This window comes from Neurospora tetraspora (genome assembly GCF_033439725.1).
Source record: "Neurospora tetraspora strain CBS 560.94 chromosome Unknown B0H65scaffold_2, whole genome shotgun sequence".
In the NCBI taxonomy this organism is placed as follows: Eukaryota; Fungi; Ascomycota; class Sordariomycetes; order Sordariales; family Sordariaceae; genus Neurospora; species Neurospora tetraspora.
In genome coordinates this window covers 2,199,756-2,213,365 of record NW_026944384.1, presented here as the reverse complement: position 1 = coordinate 2,213,365, position 13,610 = coordinate 2,199,756, and the positions used below count along the sequence as shown (strand labels likewise).

The 13,610-nt window shown below is 52.3% G+C and overlaps 4 protein-coding genes across 4 annotated transcripts; 3 read left to right on the top strand and 1 right to left on the bottom strand.

Annotated features, from left to right (window-relative positions):
• Positions 1–308: 308 nt before the first annotated feature.
• B0H65DRAFT_420081 (uncharacterized protein) lies at positions 309–2,148 on the top strand (the record flags this gene model as incomplete). The annotated part of the gene is made up of 5 exons (XM_062824254.1): positions 309–1,098; positions 1,148–1,408; positions 1,468–1,508; positions 1,567–1,724; positions 1,815–2,148. The coding sequence occupies 5 exons, from the start codon at positions 309–311 to the stop codon at positions 2,146–2,148; spliced, it is 1,584 nt and encodes a 527-aa protein (XP_062684170.1).
• A 3,758-nt stretch (positions 2,149–5,906) lies between these two features.
• Positions 5,907–8,116, top strand: B0H65DRAFT_101543 (riboflavin synthase domain-like protein). The gene has a single exon (XM_062820445.1). It carries the CDS (start codon positions 6,054–6,056, stop codon positions 7,914–7,916), a length of 1,863 nt encoding a protein of 620 aa, XP_062684169.1. The 5' UTR covers positions 5,907–6,053; the 3' UTR covers positions 7,917–8,116.
• A 1,666-nt stretch (positions 8,117–9,782) lies between these two features.
• Positions 9,783–11,321, top strand: B0H65DRAFT_101421 (Nitroreductase-like protein). Its single transcript, XM_062820444.1, has 2 exons — positions 9,783–10,412; positions 10,506–11,321. Exons 1-2 carry the CDS (start codon positions 9,930–9,932, stop codon positions 10,824–10,826), a joined length of 804 nt encoding a protein of 267 aa, XP_062684168.1. The 5' UTR covers positions 9,783–9,929; the 3' UTR covers positions 10,827–11,321.
• Positions 11,322–11,332: 11 nt separating this feature from the next.
• Positions 11,333–13,060, bottom strand: B0H65DRAFT_456191 (phosphatidylserine decarboxylase-domain-containing protein). The gene is made up of 2 exons (XM_062826276.1): positions 12,847–13,060; positions 11,333–12,789 (listed from the first exon to the last, which is right to left on the bottom strand). Exons 1-2 carry the CDS (start codon positions 12,963–12,965, stop codon positions 11,697–11,699), a joined length of 1,212 nt encoding a protein of 403 aa, XP_062684167.1. The 5' UTR covers positions 12,966–13,060; the 3' UTR covers positions 11,333–11,696.
• Between the last annotated feature and the right edge of the window lie 550 nt (positions 13,061–13,610).

Here is a 13,610-nt window from a genome sequence, read left to right as displayed (position 1 = left end):
GCGTTCGATATTCCACCAAGGGCACCGACAGCATGAGATAATCCCATCCGTCGGCCATCTCCTAAAACATCGACTCCCAGTGAGGCTCTGCGTGTGACCAACTCCACGGGAGAACTTGACGGTCTCATGTGCGGTGGGCAATTGGCTCACTTGCCCTCTTTTGTTGGAGCCTCCTCATCCTTTAACAAATCTAATCCAGGAAACAAATCAACTGTTGGCTACGCTCCGTGGCGTTGCTCGAGTCTGGACAGTCCTGCCGAGCCTCGAGTGCTCATCTGGCCGGGTGCCAAAGATAACTGGCGTCAAGCATGAATTACAATAGCCAAGATCAATGGTCCGCCGGGTGGGCGCACACGTCGTCAGGCTGGTCTAACACTCCAAATGAACATCACACTGGCCAACAGGTCGACGGGGTGGAAGATCTTATAGATGAATTTGGCGCAACAAGCATCGGACACCAACAAGTCTATGACCAGAATTCAGCATATCACACCCAGGCATACCAACTTCCTGCATATCAAAATCTTCAGCAACAACCATATCCCAACACACTTTACCAGCCCCAACTTTTTCCGAACCAACAATATCAGGCCACGCTGTTTCCAAGCCCAGGCTACCCAACCTCCGCATATTCGAATCCGGCATTGCATGAACAGTATGTTAGTCAGGCGGGCTTTAGCCAGACCTACAGCGCGGGAAACTACACACATAGATCACAACCGAGTTATAGTGGAGGTGAGACCACACCAAGTTTACCCACGTTCAATTTGTTCCTACCTAATGCCAGTGCAGATCAACTTCAAATCCATGCAGGACCAGCTTCTCAAGATCGCACACCGACTTTCATCGACAAGGGAAAGCCTCCAGAACCAGGAACGAAATCTAAGAACAGAGGCCCTGGTGATAGACACAGAGACAGAGGTAACGGAAAAGGCAAAACGAACAACAGGGGTTATTCATCGAAGTTGGGAAAGACATCGGCCGAACCCGACGATGACGAACCTTTTTTCGAAACGGGGGAAGATTCACGAACTAAGACCGACGGATATTCTCAGACCAGCAGTTGTTTGAACAGAGATGGCGGCCAACACCCTGAATGTATGTGGCACTCCAAAGCTTTGAGAGCCACACTGACACTCAGGGACAGCAACAGATCAGGTTACGTCGCCCTCAGCAGAGAGTGTCGCAGGCAGCAATGGGCTCAGTTTTGGTAATGGTTTCAACGCTGACGCCTTATCTCCGGACTATTCATCAGCTACAGCATACGAAGATCCGATCAGTCAGCAGACTATGCTGCGAATGAACCTTTCACCAAGGGCTGGGTACCCACTACCTCTCGGCCTTTCTTCTGGTGCGATCGATTACAGCGTGTCGACGAATAGATCAATATCTGGACCGCTTGACCCCCGTAAGTGCTTCAACCAAATGTGCTATATCCACCGACTCTTCGCTGACAGTCTCTGGCAGGCTACAAAGTCCACCCTTCCTCGAAATTTAGCCCTGGATCGGTAAGTACATTATTTGTTCGTTTTCCACACGAATGGACATGTCTGATTCTGTTTACAGGTATTCAAGATCCTGTGGCCAGAGCCTGCTGGTGTCAATCTTAACGAGCTTTCAGGCGAGATAGAAAGGGATCTTGTACAAGACCCGGGCCACCTGTTCTACTCGTCCATCCGGCGTTTCATCGTTATCGGAAATGACGAAGGCAACTGTACCTGTGTGTAAGTCAACAATTGCTTATCGTAGCCTCAGCATTGGGGCATACTAACACAATCCAGACCTATCCTGACATACCTCAAAAGAGGATGCAGTAAAGCGGGCGTAAAGCCAAGGCAACACGGCATCGCCTATCATGCCGGAAACCAGCCTCAGCTTCTGGAAGGAGAACCCCAGTTGGGGTTCGAGCCAATACAGGTCGAAATGCTGGATTCACCCCACGAGACTCTGGTGATGGAGTCCCGAGTAAACTACTCGAAGCTTATGACGATCGAGCACAACTACAAGGTCCTCTTCATCGGCCGAGTCGCCCACGAAGACTTCAAGGACATTGTCATACCGGCGGTCGACGCTTGTTGGAACGCAAAGAACCGAGGCACAACTAGCGATCATCACAGACATATATCGAGAGGCTCGGTCGAGAGATAAAGCGCTCCCGTCTAGTCCCTCGACACCGGGTTGGACTGTTAAGGAATGTCTGGTATTTTGTTTGCGGGTGTACAGTGTACGACGCACCTGTTTGCATAAGGAGAACTGGAGAAGAACTCCCATTGGATACGTTTAACCTGGCTGAAGACCAGCAGGGCGGTTACCCATCATCTACGTTGTTTTTGTTTCATGTATTGGTTCTTCATTGGGTAACTGCGTCACCTCGAATTCTCGATACTGTTGGGTTTTTCACATTCATTTTCTTACCTTTTTCTTCTGCCTCCCGCGCTCTTCTTTACCAGATTGTACTTCTTCTGAATGGCGCGTTAAGGGACAACACGCAGCGGATGGGATGCTTTCCTTTTCCGTGGTCGACCATGTTATGGGAAGCAAGTGTGGCTTTTTTTGAAGCGAAATATGACTTATGATACGTTATCTTCTCTTATCCTTCAAGCAAGTGGATAGCTAACAGGTAGTCCAGTAGTTTGTTTTGCGGACAATCGTACCGCTACCAGTAAACCGAGTAGTTTCTTGTCAAGGGTATCCATCAACTTAGATCCATAAACAAGTACTAAATATATGAATCCAAATTCATGGTACCATGGTTGTAAGAGATAACGGGACGAGATGATTGAGCAAAACCCTGAACCATTTGTTCCTATGTATCCTTACAGGCGTAGTGCTTGTAAGACATGAAGAAACGAGCGAGTAAGAACTATATACGAACGATCTTCCCATGTTCCTGCACCCCGGAAAATCATTGTGTGATCAACGACCGCTCTGCACGCATGGCCGAGCGGTTCATATCAAGCATATCTCGATCCATGCTGGCCCGGTCCCGGTCCCGGGCTCATTTATCGAGTGGGAAGTGGGACGGGATCGATCATCGATCGTCGTTCCTTCCATTTCTAGTTTGGCTGTTGCTGGAGAACGCTACCGGCTTAGACGGCTCTTGTAATATAGCGGATTCGAGATGCTTTCAATATGTAGCGCAAATATTTTGAGAAGAGAGAAGGGGCAAGATTGGATGTGAACCGTCCTCTATTCTTAGTCGTGTGTAGCATCTTTTATACTTGGTTTGATATAGCTGCTAGTATGACACTATGACATTGCGAGTCGACAAGAAGGGACGCTCGGGACGTACGTGTTGTACACTACAAAGTCGTCCTCACTCCTGGTCCTTGTGCTCGGAGTAATGCTGTTTTGAGAATCGAGATCTTGGAAACTCCCGCCGTATTTATTCTGTATTCTTGTGCTTGTGGTGTGACTGTCAGTCACTTCACTTCCCCAGACAAATGCCTGCCTTTCTGGGGTTTGTTTACCTTAGATTATACACCAAGAAAGAGTCTTGAGGTTGACGAGGACTGCAGTGCCCTTCTTGACTTCTGATGTGCGGAACTAGGACTGGGACATGATGTCTTTCTCTTCCTCGGGTAGCCGAATCCAGCCGTATATCCCATCCCATATGCCACACGTACCTACTCTCAACTTTTCGCCCTCTCCTGGCTGCCCCTCCCCCCCTTTTTCTGGATCACAACGACTTGTTGAGATCGTGATGCTCCCTCCCCTTGAACCTCGGTTGTTGTTCGTATAATTGTTCGTTATCTCGAATTATCTGATCATCTAATCTCAACAGGCCAGTCCTTTAGGGCCGCGCCAGCGGATGGCCAAAGCCCACTTGGTCTCAAACCCTTCTCCACTTTTCATCGGTAACTGTGAGGAACGATTGGTCGCTGAAGGCGAAATGGCGGGGGCACTGTGAAGAGTGGGGTTGATTGATATTTTTTGTGATTGATTAGATCCTGTCAGCCTGGCACGTGCCTGGCCGCCCGCTCGGGGATTGCACAGTGTGAGTTTGTTAGGCTTGATGCGGGCAGTCGGTGCGCCGCCGCTGCAGTGCACTGCAGTGCTAGAGAGCTTGTGTTGAGGAACACTGCACCGAACTCGGAGGTCCCGAGGTTGCTAGCGCTGGTTTGAGCGACCATTCCAGAATCGAAGGGGGTTTCGTTCGTTTGCTGTCAGGATTACGAGGTGTTGATAGGAGGGATATAAGAAATCTGGATATTTGTTGATGAGTGATACAAGCAGAGAGTTAGTTGACATGATTGGACTTCGTGGTGCTTTCTCAGGTGGTGTAAGCCATCATACGTATGCATGGAGGCATGGCGCTGAGTCGGCAACTCGGTAATTCTTCAGGAGGAAACTTCCAGGAGAGTTCAAAATCAAGAAAGTACATGTGGGAGATGTTGCCTCGAGGAGCGCTTCCTCTCCAGGCTGGTTGAAGGGAGCTGTTTGTCAGCTTGCAGAGGCATAGAGGCCATCAAGGTGTCGGCCCTTCCAGCCAGAGAAAACAAGATCGCATTTCCCTATCCAGAAATGAACATGTGCATGTGTCCAAGAGCTAGGGTGTCGCTGGTGTCCTTGGCAGCTATGGGGGAGAATTGATTTGATCCAGGTCCTGGTCGAGCCCTGTCTGGGCGTGTCAAGCTTGCCGACGCTTGTCTTGGCTTGTTTGGCATGATCGTGGGAAAAAGTGGCGACATCACATCTTTTCATTCACGGCTCCGGATCGGCTGACTCTCGTGATGGAGATGAAACTCGGAAAGTCCATCGGCCTCTTGCTTCTCTCTGGCAACTCTGAAAAGGGCAGTGTTGCACCATCTGGGCAAGTCGCTGGGAAACCGGTCTTGTGAGCAATCATCTTGCAAGCAAGGCCTTGTACTCGGGTCGAGTATGACACCATACGAAATAACAGTCGCCTGAGATCTTTCTTCGGACAGACGGTAGGACCATGGAGTCATCAGTCATGAACCGGTCCTAAGATTGATTTATAAAGGGGGAATGGGGATCTTAGTAAAAGTACGAGTAAACGGGATGAAAAGCGGTCAGAATCACCTGACACTTTCTCCCGGATTAACCTTTCCAGGCTGGCCAGGCTCAATGCAGTTCTGCTTGAGGGGAAAATTGAGGTTACTATAGGGTGTCGGCGCAAACATAGCCTCAACAAGCTGAGTGCAAGGCGTCTTGCCCGGCTGCTCGGTTTGTACAACCCCGTGCCTGAGATTCGACAGCCCGAGGCGCCGGTGCCGCCCTAATACATTAAAGTTCGTGGGGAATTGCCTAATCCGTGGGATGTCGCGGGAGGGACCTTGATAAGCCTAACGATGTCGGCCGGGTTTGCGGTATTTTGTTTTAAACAAATCTCCGGGAAACTGGAAGGTTTGGGGAGACTGAAAGCCCAACCACACACCGAAGATGTTCAATGTTCATGTTCCCCTTTGTTGACGTCGGGCAGACACGGAGAACGGCGGAAGGGCTGCTCGTTTGCGATCAACGGCCCCAAGCATGTGCGGGGACCCATCTATCGCCATATCGGGGATTGGTGGGTCTGCATTAGGTATGACATGCAAATAATTAAAGATCGCGATTTCCCGTCCTTTTTCGTTGAGCTTGTGGCCACTGCACCCCGGAATCTCTCTGCTCCTCTGCTCCTTCTTCCCTCAGACCGGGCTCGCCCTTTGTTTGCCGGTCGTTCTTGCCGGTTTTTATATGTTGGTAATTGGCCTTTCTCATCTTCGCTTTTAACCTCTACTTGCCATCCCGAGTCTTGAGTTTTGACCTCTTCCTTCCATTCACAGACTTGCCCCAGACTTTTTGCCAGTGCACGAGCATTTTTATCTCCGGTTCTCACACAGTGATTCGCCCACAGTGATCTAATCAGATCTCCGCGGAATCTTGGAATTTCACCATTCACCGTTCGGGCCGGCCGTTGCACCTCCATCGTCACCACTCCCAACTCCCTATTTATTGTTAGCATCTGCCAACAAAAACACCCCGTCTCCTTTACTCGCTACTCGCCACAGCGAATTCCGACAAACGCACCGCACCTTTTCACAAACGCAACAATGGCGGCACAAGTTGATCGTATAATGGCCCAACACTCGGCAAACAGCATACCCGAAGAGCCTCAACTGCCCTCCATCGCCCCGTCCCTCACATATTCAGAGTCTTCCGAACACTCGGAAAGCGAGGAACCCCGCCAATCTGACGAGCAGCCGCGCCGCCGCCGCGCATCCACTGTCCTTATTGTCAAGTCTCCCGCTGACATCCAGCGTATTACGGGCGAGACAACAGTCGAATTGGTCCAGAGGTGTTGCGGCGGTGGTTGCTGCCTCACTTCCGACGGCAAGAGGGTCAAGAAGCAGGGTATCGAGTATGAGCGGGTCAACCTTCCTGACAACGACGCATACCGCGCTCTCGGCCTCAAGATCGAAGAAGTTCCGACTGTCCTAAACAACATCCTCGACCTGCCCGAACAGACTGCCTTCCTGCAGCCCCTTCGCCGTCCGTCTAATGTGCCGTCTCCTACAGAGTCTACCGCGGCTCTCAACATGGATGGTAACACGGCATCCGCCACAACCGATATCGAAAAGTCTATACAAAAGCTGGCTCTGGAGGATCTTGATACCAAGATACAGCCACCCTCCTTTGTCCAACCTCACCCGCCTCACCATGTCTTCCCCGCCCGCATTCACACCGCTCGTGAGTTGACAGGCCAAGGCGCCGAGAAGCGTACATTCCACTTCGACATTGATGTCACAAATTACCCCGAGGATGAAGGTGTCGATTTCAAGGTCGGCGGAGCCATTGGTGTCTCGGCTCCCAACGACGAGTCCATGGTAGAGGAGCTTCTCGAACTGCTCCTTGTTCCCCGTTTCCTCCGCGACAAGCCCGTCCTCCTAAGGACAACCAAGGGCAGATGGCCCACCGTATGGGGCGAAGATCAGGCCCGTGAGCTTGTCACAACACGGAGAGACCTCCTGACATGGTGCTCTGACATCCAGTCCTACCCGCCCACGAAGCAACTTCTCCGTATTCTAGCCGAGTCTGCGACCAACGAGGACGAGCGCAAGATTCTGTTCTTCCTCTGCTCGGCGGAAGGCCAGGGAGTCTTCTGCGACTTCCGCACCGGCCCGCATATCACCGTCGCCCAGCTCCTCCATGCCTTCCCCAGCGCCAGACCGCCTCTCGATTTGCTCCTCTCGGTCCTACAACCTCTGATGCCCCGCTTCTACTCTTTGTCCAACGACCCGCACGAGTCCTTCTTGAGACGCGATGGCAAGCAACATCGACTGATCGAGATTGCCGTCACCGTCCATACTGCGTCCGACTGGAGGACAGGCTCGCGCAACGGAGTCGGTTCTGGTTTCTTCCAGCGCCAAGCTCTCAAGTATATCGAGGCACAAGAAAGAGGCGAGAAGGACATTGAGGTCTACATCCCGATGTTCAAGGGTCTGATGGCCAACCCCCTCGCCAAGCAGTTCGTTGCGGATGGCCCCATGCTGCTCATCGGTGCCGGCGTCGGCATTGCTCCCTTCAGAGGTTTCGTCCAGCGCCGCCTCAAGACCGCCAACTGCGCCAACAAGGTCTGGGTTCTCCAGGGTTGCCGTGACTCGCTAGTCGATGAGCTGTACAGCGGCGAGTGGGGTGTCCATGAGGATGAGGTCAAGCGTGTGGTGGAGAGCCGTCGTGGTCAGGGGCGATATGTCCAGGAAGAGGTCAAGGCTCAGGCTGACTTGGTCTGGTATATCATCAACTCAGTCGACGGTAGGGTGTTCGTCTGCGGAAGCTCCAAGGGCATGGGTGAAGGCGTCGAACAGGCCTTGATCGAGGTCGCGATGGAGAAGGGTAACCTCGAGCACGACGAGGCGCAGCAATTCTGGGAGCTGAAGAGGGAGGTTGGGCAATACATTGCCGAAACGTGGTGATCGGTTTCACTGCCTCAAGAAAATACTACCTTTTTGGGCCCCTTAAGGGGCGCGACATATTTTGTTCACATTGGGAACTGGTGAAGAGAAGGAAAATACATCGGCAGGGGCCGCATAGGCCAAACGAAAAAGCATACACACCAAAGGAAAGCAAGGGCAGGCGGGGTAGAGTAGAAACGGCGTTCAAGGGCGAAGACAAACAACAACACCAGCATTTTCCGGCGTGCATGGGCGGGTTTCTGTCAGAGTTTACTTCTGGTTTTCTTTCTTTGTTTTGTTTATTTTGCACGTACGCATTCAGCTTTTTCTAGGCATATCATCATTCATAACAACTTTTTGTTGAGCGTTATTAGATCTCCTGAAGGCCATCTGTCTGTACGCAAAACTATTCGGGCTTGGTTAGTTGATGTACGTTGACTTGTACCTTCGTCTACAAACGTAAATACTTTGGGCAAGAATCTCACCCGCCGAGCACTTCGATGACCTCAATGTTATGTGTTCAACTCCCCGGTGCAAGGCCATGATCAACTTCACCCAAACAAGCGCCCAAATCCAGCTCAACTGTTGAAATGAGCTCAACTTCATGGTCAACTCTAGGATACCAAACCCCACGCCGCGGCACTCTAATGGGATCATCAACGTCAAAGATGCATTGACCAATCAGATTGCACACCACCACAACCTTTCAACCTCGCCGTTGAGAGACATTGATGATGTGGAAGGCAATATCCGTGACGCAATAGCCGCTGGTGATCCCGCCATATCACGTTTTGAATATCACCACCTAGCTAGACCAGTATGACCAGCGACGTATCTTCAAAGTACCGAATACGTTGTAGTATACCTAGACTATCTCTTGATTCCTTTTACTGATGATACCGGCGTGTGCTAGCCGCTATCAAGTCGCAAGAAACTTCCCGAACGTCATGGGATGTCACCTCTTGCCAGCAACAAAGTAACGGGGGAACATGCATGAGCAAGAAGGATGCATGAACGATCCGAGTCAAGAACCCTGACGAAGGAGAACCCAGGCCAGCCGGCTAAAAATGGGATGTTTTTGCTCCTCCGAGTCACGCACGCTCTGCGGCAGTACACCAAAGACCCTGAAGATCACGGGCCGAGTCGTGTTGTTTTGTAAGAATTTCAAAGGCTCACCAATCTTTATGAGACGGAAGTTTGAGACCTTGGCGGCTCACCGGGAGCACCCCGCTTTCACCTGCTTGTCTAAGCATTTAATAATTGCCAAGGTCGGCTTTGTCAGCCTTCGTCATCAGACGAGGGGTCGGTTTGGCAGCGTGTCTGTGCTCCGGGCGGTAACCGCAGAGCCTCTTGAAACTTTCGGTCTGTCAGCGCACTAACTGGATAGAGCAAAATTTCCCCAATATGGAACCTTCTCGTCGTCTCATTGGGTGGTGGTCAATTTTTGGTCTCCGGTGCGCCGGTTGTATTGTTAATGGCTGACAGAGCTTTTGGAAATCCATCCGAAACCCAACAACACCCCTGGTCGGCTAGACGGCTGCCCCTCTCTTTCAAACAACTCTGCCACCTTCCGGCCGGCTCCACGGTCGTCGCTGTGTGGGGTGAGAGGTAACGATCGCGATGCTTGTTTCGTCTCTGCCCTCTTCGCTTTTCGGCAGAGAGTCTCAGATGAAGATCATGAAGGCATCCGAATGCTCTTAGTAAGCCCATTCGTGACAATGGCATCGGGTGGGACAACATGGAGATGGAGGCTTCCTTCCCCTCCCGAGTTGATGATCCAGATATCTCACGAGACACAGATATAAACCTCCTTCAGTACCTCGTGTGAATATCTTCAGTGACATCCTCAACATCTTCGGTATCATCCCTCTAGTGCTCCATAACGTTAAAGAATTCCGAAACTGCCACGTCCAGAAGCCCCGCCCTTCCCTCTGTTACTATCCACGTCTAGACACGTCTAGACAACGGAACAACCGCCGCCAACAGAGTTCCCACCCTCGATCGCAAGGGTAACATTGGATCCTATCAGTCTAGATGCGAGGACACCTAGCCCCTAGTAGACTTCGAGCTACCATCTCGGCTGGTCTCATAAGAAGCACGACTCCCACCATCTTCAGAACCGCGACTATTGCAACACACCGTCCTTCAACCAAAACCACCATCAACCCTTACGTTACTTTCACAAGCAACATCCACACCACCACATCCAAGATGTCTTCCACTCAGATCTCTGCCAACGCGGTCCTCGACCTCATCAAGAACCGCCGCACCTACTACCCTCTCTCCAAGGACCTCGGCTCCCTGACCGTCGAGCGCATCAACGAGATCGTCAAGGAGGCTCTGCAGCACGTTCCCTCGTCGTTCAACTCGCAGAGCAACCGCGTCGTTGTTCTCTTCGGCGCCGAGCACGACAAGCTCTGGGACATCACCTCCGCGACCCTCAAGGCTATCGTGCCCGAGGACGCCTGGGCTAGCACGGAGGGAAGGATGGCCATGTTCAAGGGTGCTGCTGGTACTGTATGTTAACCCTTCTTTTACCTCTTTCTGCTTCTTGCCTCTCAACCTCTCCTCTTTGATGAACCATCCCACTAACACTCAGTAACCAAACAGATCCTCTTCTTCGAAGACGAAACCGTCGTCAAGGGCATGCAAGAAAAGTTCGCTCTCTACGCCGACCGCTTCCCCGGCTGGGCCACCCAGTCGGACGCCATGCTCCAGCACACTCTCTGGGTCGCCCTCGAGGCCGAGGGTCTCGGCGCCAACCTGCAGCACTACAGCCCCTTGATCGACGCCAAGGTGGCCGAGACGTGGTCCGTTCCCGAGAGCTGGAAGCTCAACGCCCAGCTTGTCTTTGGTGGCAAGACGGGTGATGCGGGTGAGAAGGCTTTCGGCGCGGTGGAGGAGAAGTTCAAGACTTTTGGTTCTGCTTAAATGCAAATGCCCTTGAAAAAAAGAAGGAACTAAGGGGAGGGGAGGGGAGGTTGTGTTTGGTTTTGTTTGTTTGCAAAAGAAAGCGAAGCGAATTGTTGGTAACTGCTACTGCGCTAGGCAATAGAGTAGAGTAGATGATGAATACCCCCTTTTTATCAGCATCATTCATTCAGTTGGGGCAGTTCCAGTTCGTCTGTAGAAGTCTGCTGTGGAAGAAAGAGTTGAACCTTGATAGGCACGTGCCACGTTGTGAGCCAGACAGCCGGTATCCTGATCCTGGCCCTCGTCTGGACTCCTGGAGTTGGAGGGATGAGATGAAAGGTCTGGATCTTCCGATGAAAAACCTAGTAATTTCTAGAAGCGAAGGGAGAACGTGGGGAGAAGGGGCTAAAAATACTTGACGCTAGATTTGGCTCCCGAGATAGGGGTGTTGTGGGTTGATGTCATTTTAAAGTGTGGCCCTTGTTTATTTACTTTTGCGACATCTCATCCATGTGATAGATAGTTGCACAAGTTGTGTGTTTGGTACAGATACTTCAATTTCTCAGCTATGTACATGCCGCGTGTCCATCCCATCTATCTGTCCTAACTGCTGCCACCTCTTTTTCAGATCCCAACCCACATGCCATGCAGACTTTTTGATGCTTCCAATCTTTGAAAAAAGTATATACCTATGAAAAGAAGATGAAAAACAGAGTGCAACATAGATATTGCTACCCGGGAAGGGGTATCATATAAAGAGTATAAATTCAAAGGATACGTGTTGAAGAGATCCGAGACCCGAATACACCACCTGTATCTTGTCTAGTTTTCAACCATTCCCTCCTTCAAACGCCTGCCACCGTAACAAGGCTTCTTTGTGTGCCCAATTTAGAGCTCAACATGACCAATGGGCTGTCCCATCTTGATCTTCTGCCCCTTCTCGACGTCCCAGGTCCATCCCTTGATGACCTTACCGGACTCGTCGTACTCGGCAACGGGCGCCTCAAAGACAAGGACGACGGTGCTGCCAAGCTGGAAGCCACCCATCTCCTCACCTCTGCGCAGAGCATGGCCCTTCAGGACCGGGCTCGCAGCTTCGTAGGTGGCCTCGGCATATCCCAGGTAAGGCTCACCCTTGGCCGCCGCAAGCTCCGCAGCCCGATCAGCAGCGGTATCGGTCGTCAAGCTGTTGGTCCGGAGTTCGCGATCAAAGTTGATCTTGATAGAGCCGACATTGGTCGCACCGACAGGGACGTAGCTGAAGAAGCCCCAACGCCATCTGCCGATGAGGACGACACGCTCGTTCAGGGTGAAAAGACCAGGGAGGGTGCGCTGCAGGTAGGGGGACACGCTAAAGAGCTCGCCGGCAAAGTGACGTCTGCGCTCGACAACCCATTCCGTAGGGGAGTGGAACCGATGATAGTCGCCAGGAGCCAGATAGATGACAGCATAGTAGAGAGTGTGGCGCTCACCACCCGAGAGAACGTCGTACCAGGGCTTCTCACCAAGCGCAAGCTCGGCGCTCACCTCAGTCTCGGAAGTCTTGGAAGGGGTGACAGACTCATCCTTGGGCTTGAACAGCTTGTCGTGCTTCTTGGAACCAGAGAGAAGATCCGGGAGAGTGTAAGAGATACCATTGACACGGGCGAATTCTTCGTCCTTCTTGACCAATTCATCGTCGCCCTCAAAGTCTCCATTGACCGATTTCGCCTTGGTGCTTTCGTCGAGCAGGGTCGTACCGGAGATGCTGGGAGTTGGGGAATTCTGACCGAGGAGCGCATCGATAGTATAAGTCATACCCTTCACCTGTTCGATATCGCCTCCTTCGATTCGCCCAAACTGTAGTATTCGACCATCGGATGGCGCAACCAGGGCATTGTGGTTGGGATCCACGGGGCGGACACCGGGCTTGAGAGTGCGGTAGAAGAAAGCGGCGAGGTTGGGGAACTTGTGGAGGTCTTGTTCTTCGATTTCATCGAGACTGGAGCGCACGTGTCAGCACAAGACAGAGGAAGGGAGGGGCCCGGGTCTCACTCACTTGACACCAAAGAAGTATGCGTATAGACGGAAACCGGGAGCTCTGAGATAGTAGGGGATAGTCAATTCGTTGAACTTGCCCCAAAGACGGGACATGGCCTTGAGGGGAAGAGTCGACATGACCTGGACCTGCCTGTATACTGGGTGGTTAGCTCATGGCGTCAAAAATTTGGGGAAGGCGTGGTCAACGTACCAAGGGCCGTCCGGCCGGATGCGGCGCCGCTTCTTGGGCTTGCCGGCTTGACCAGGCTCGGAGCCTTCGGCGGCGGCCTGGCGTTTCTCGTCGCGGTCTCTCGTGTAGACTTTGTAGAACTGCATGACGCCTAGGAGGCCGATGCCCAGGCCAATGGGTATGGGGTGCCACTGCATCCTGGGCCGCTTTGGCATGTGGTTGGAAAAGAAGCGTCGGCCAAACATTTGGTGGGCTTGGGGCGCCCGTGTCGACGCAGGGAACGGTGTTTCGAGTCTGGTGAAGCGCGTGGAAGTCGGACACCGCCCGAAAGCTGTCGAAGAAAGCGTGGAAACCCGGACTCGAGCGGAGACCGGGCCCAGCTGGAAAGAGGCCATCTTGGGGGAGGAAGACGGTCTTTCAGTCGCGACAGGGCCGACAGCGTTGGCTAGGACCACACGGAGAGGCCAGGGCTAGAGGGCCACAGGCAAAGTGGGAAACGAGTGAAAATGTAATTAGCGGGTCCGCAATGCGTTGCAATCCCTGCCGCTGTGAACCCTTCAGGGCTCCCGCCACTTGACCGAATAGGGGCTGTT

Coding starts and splice junctions, on each gene's coding strand:
- B0H65DRAFT_101543 (XM_062820445.1), top strand. CDS start 6,054: ATGGCGGCACAAGTTGATCGTATAATGGCCCAACACTCGGCAAACAGC.
- B0H65DRAFT_101421 (XM_062820444.1), top strand. CDS start 9,930: ATGCGAGGACACCTAGCCCCTAGTAGACTTCGAGCTACCATCTCGGCT. Junction 10,413..10,505: donor TCAAGGGTGCTGCTGGTACT/GTATGTTAACCC, acceptor GTAACCAAACAG/ATCCTCTTCTTCGAAGACGA.
- B0H65DRAFT_456191 (XM_062826276.1), bottom strand. CDS start 12,965: ATGTCGACTCTTCCCCTCAAGGCCATGTCCCGTCTTTGGGGCAAGTTC. Junction 12,790..12,846: donor GCATACTTCTTTGGTGTCAA/GTGAGTGAGACC, acceptor CGTGCGCTCCAG/TCTCGATGAAATCGAAGAAC.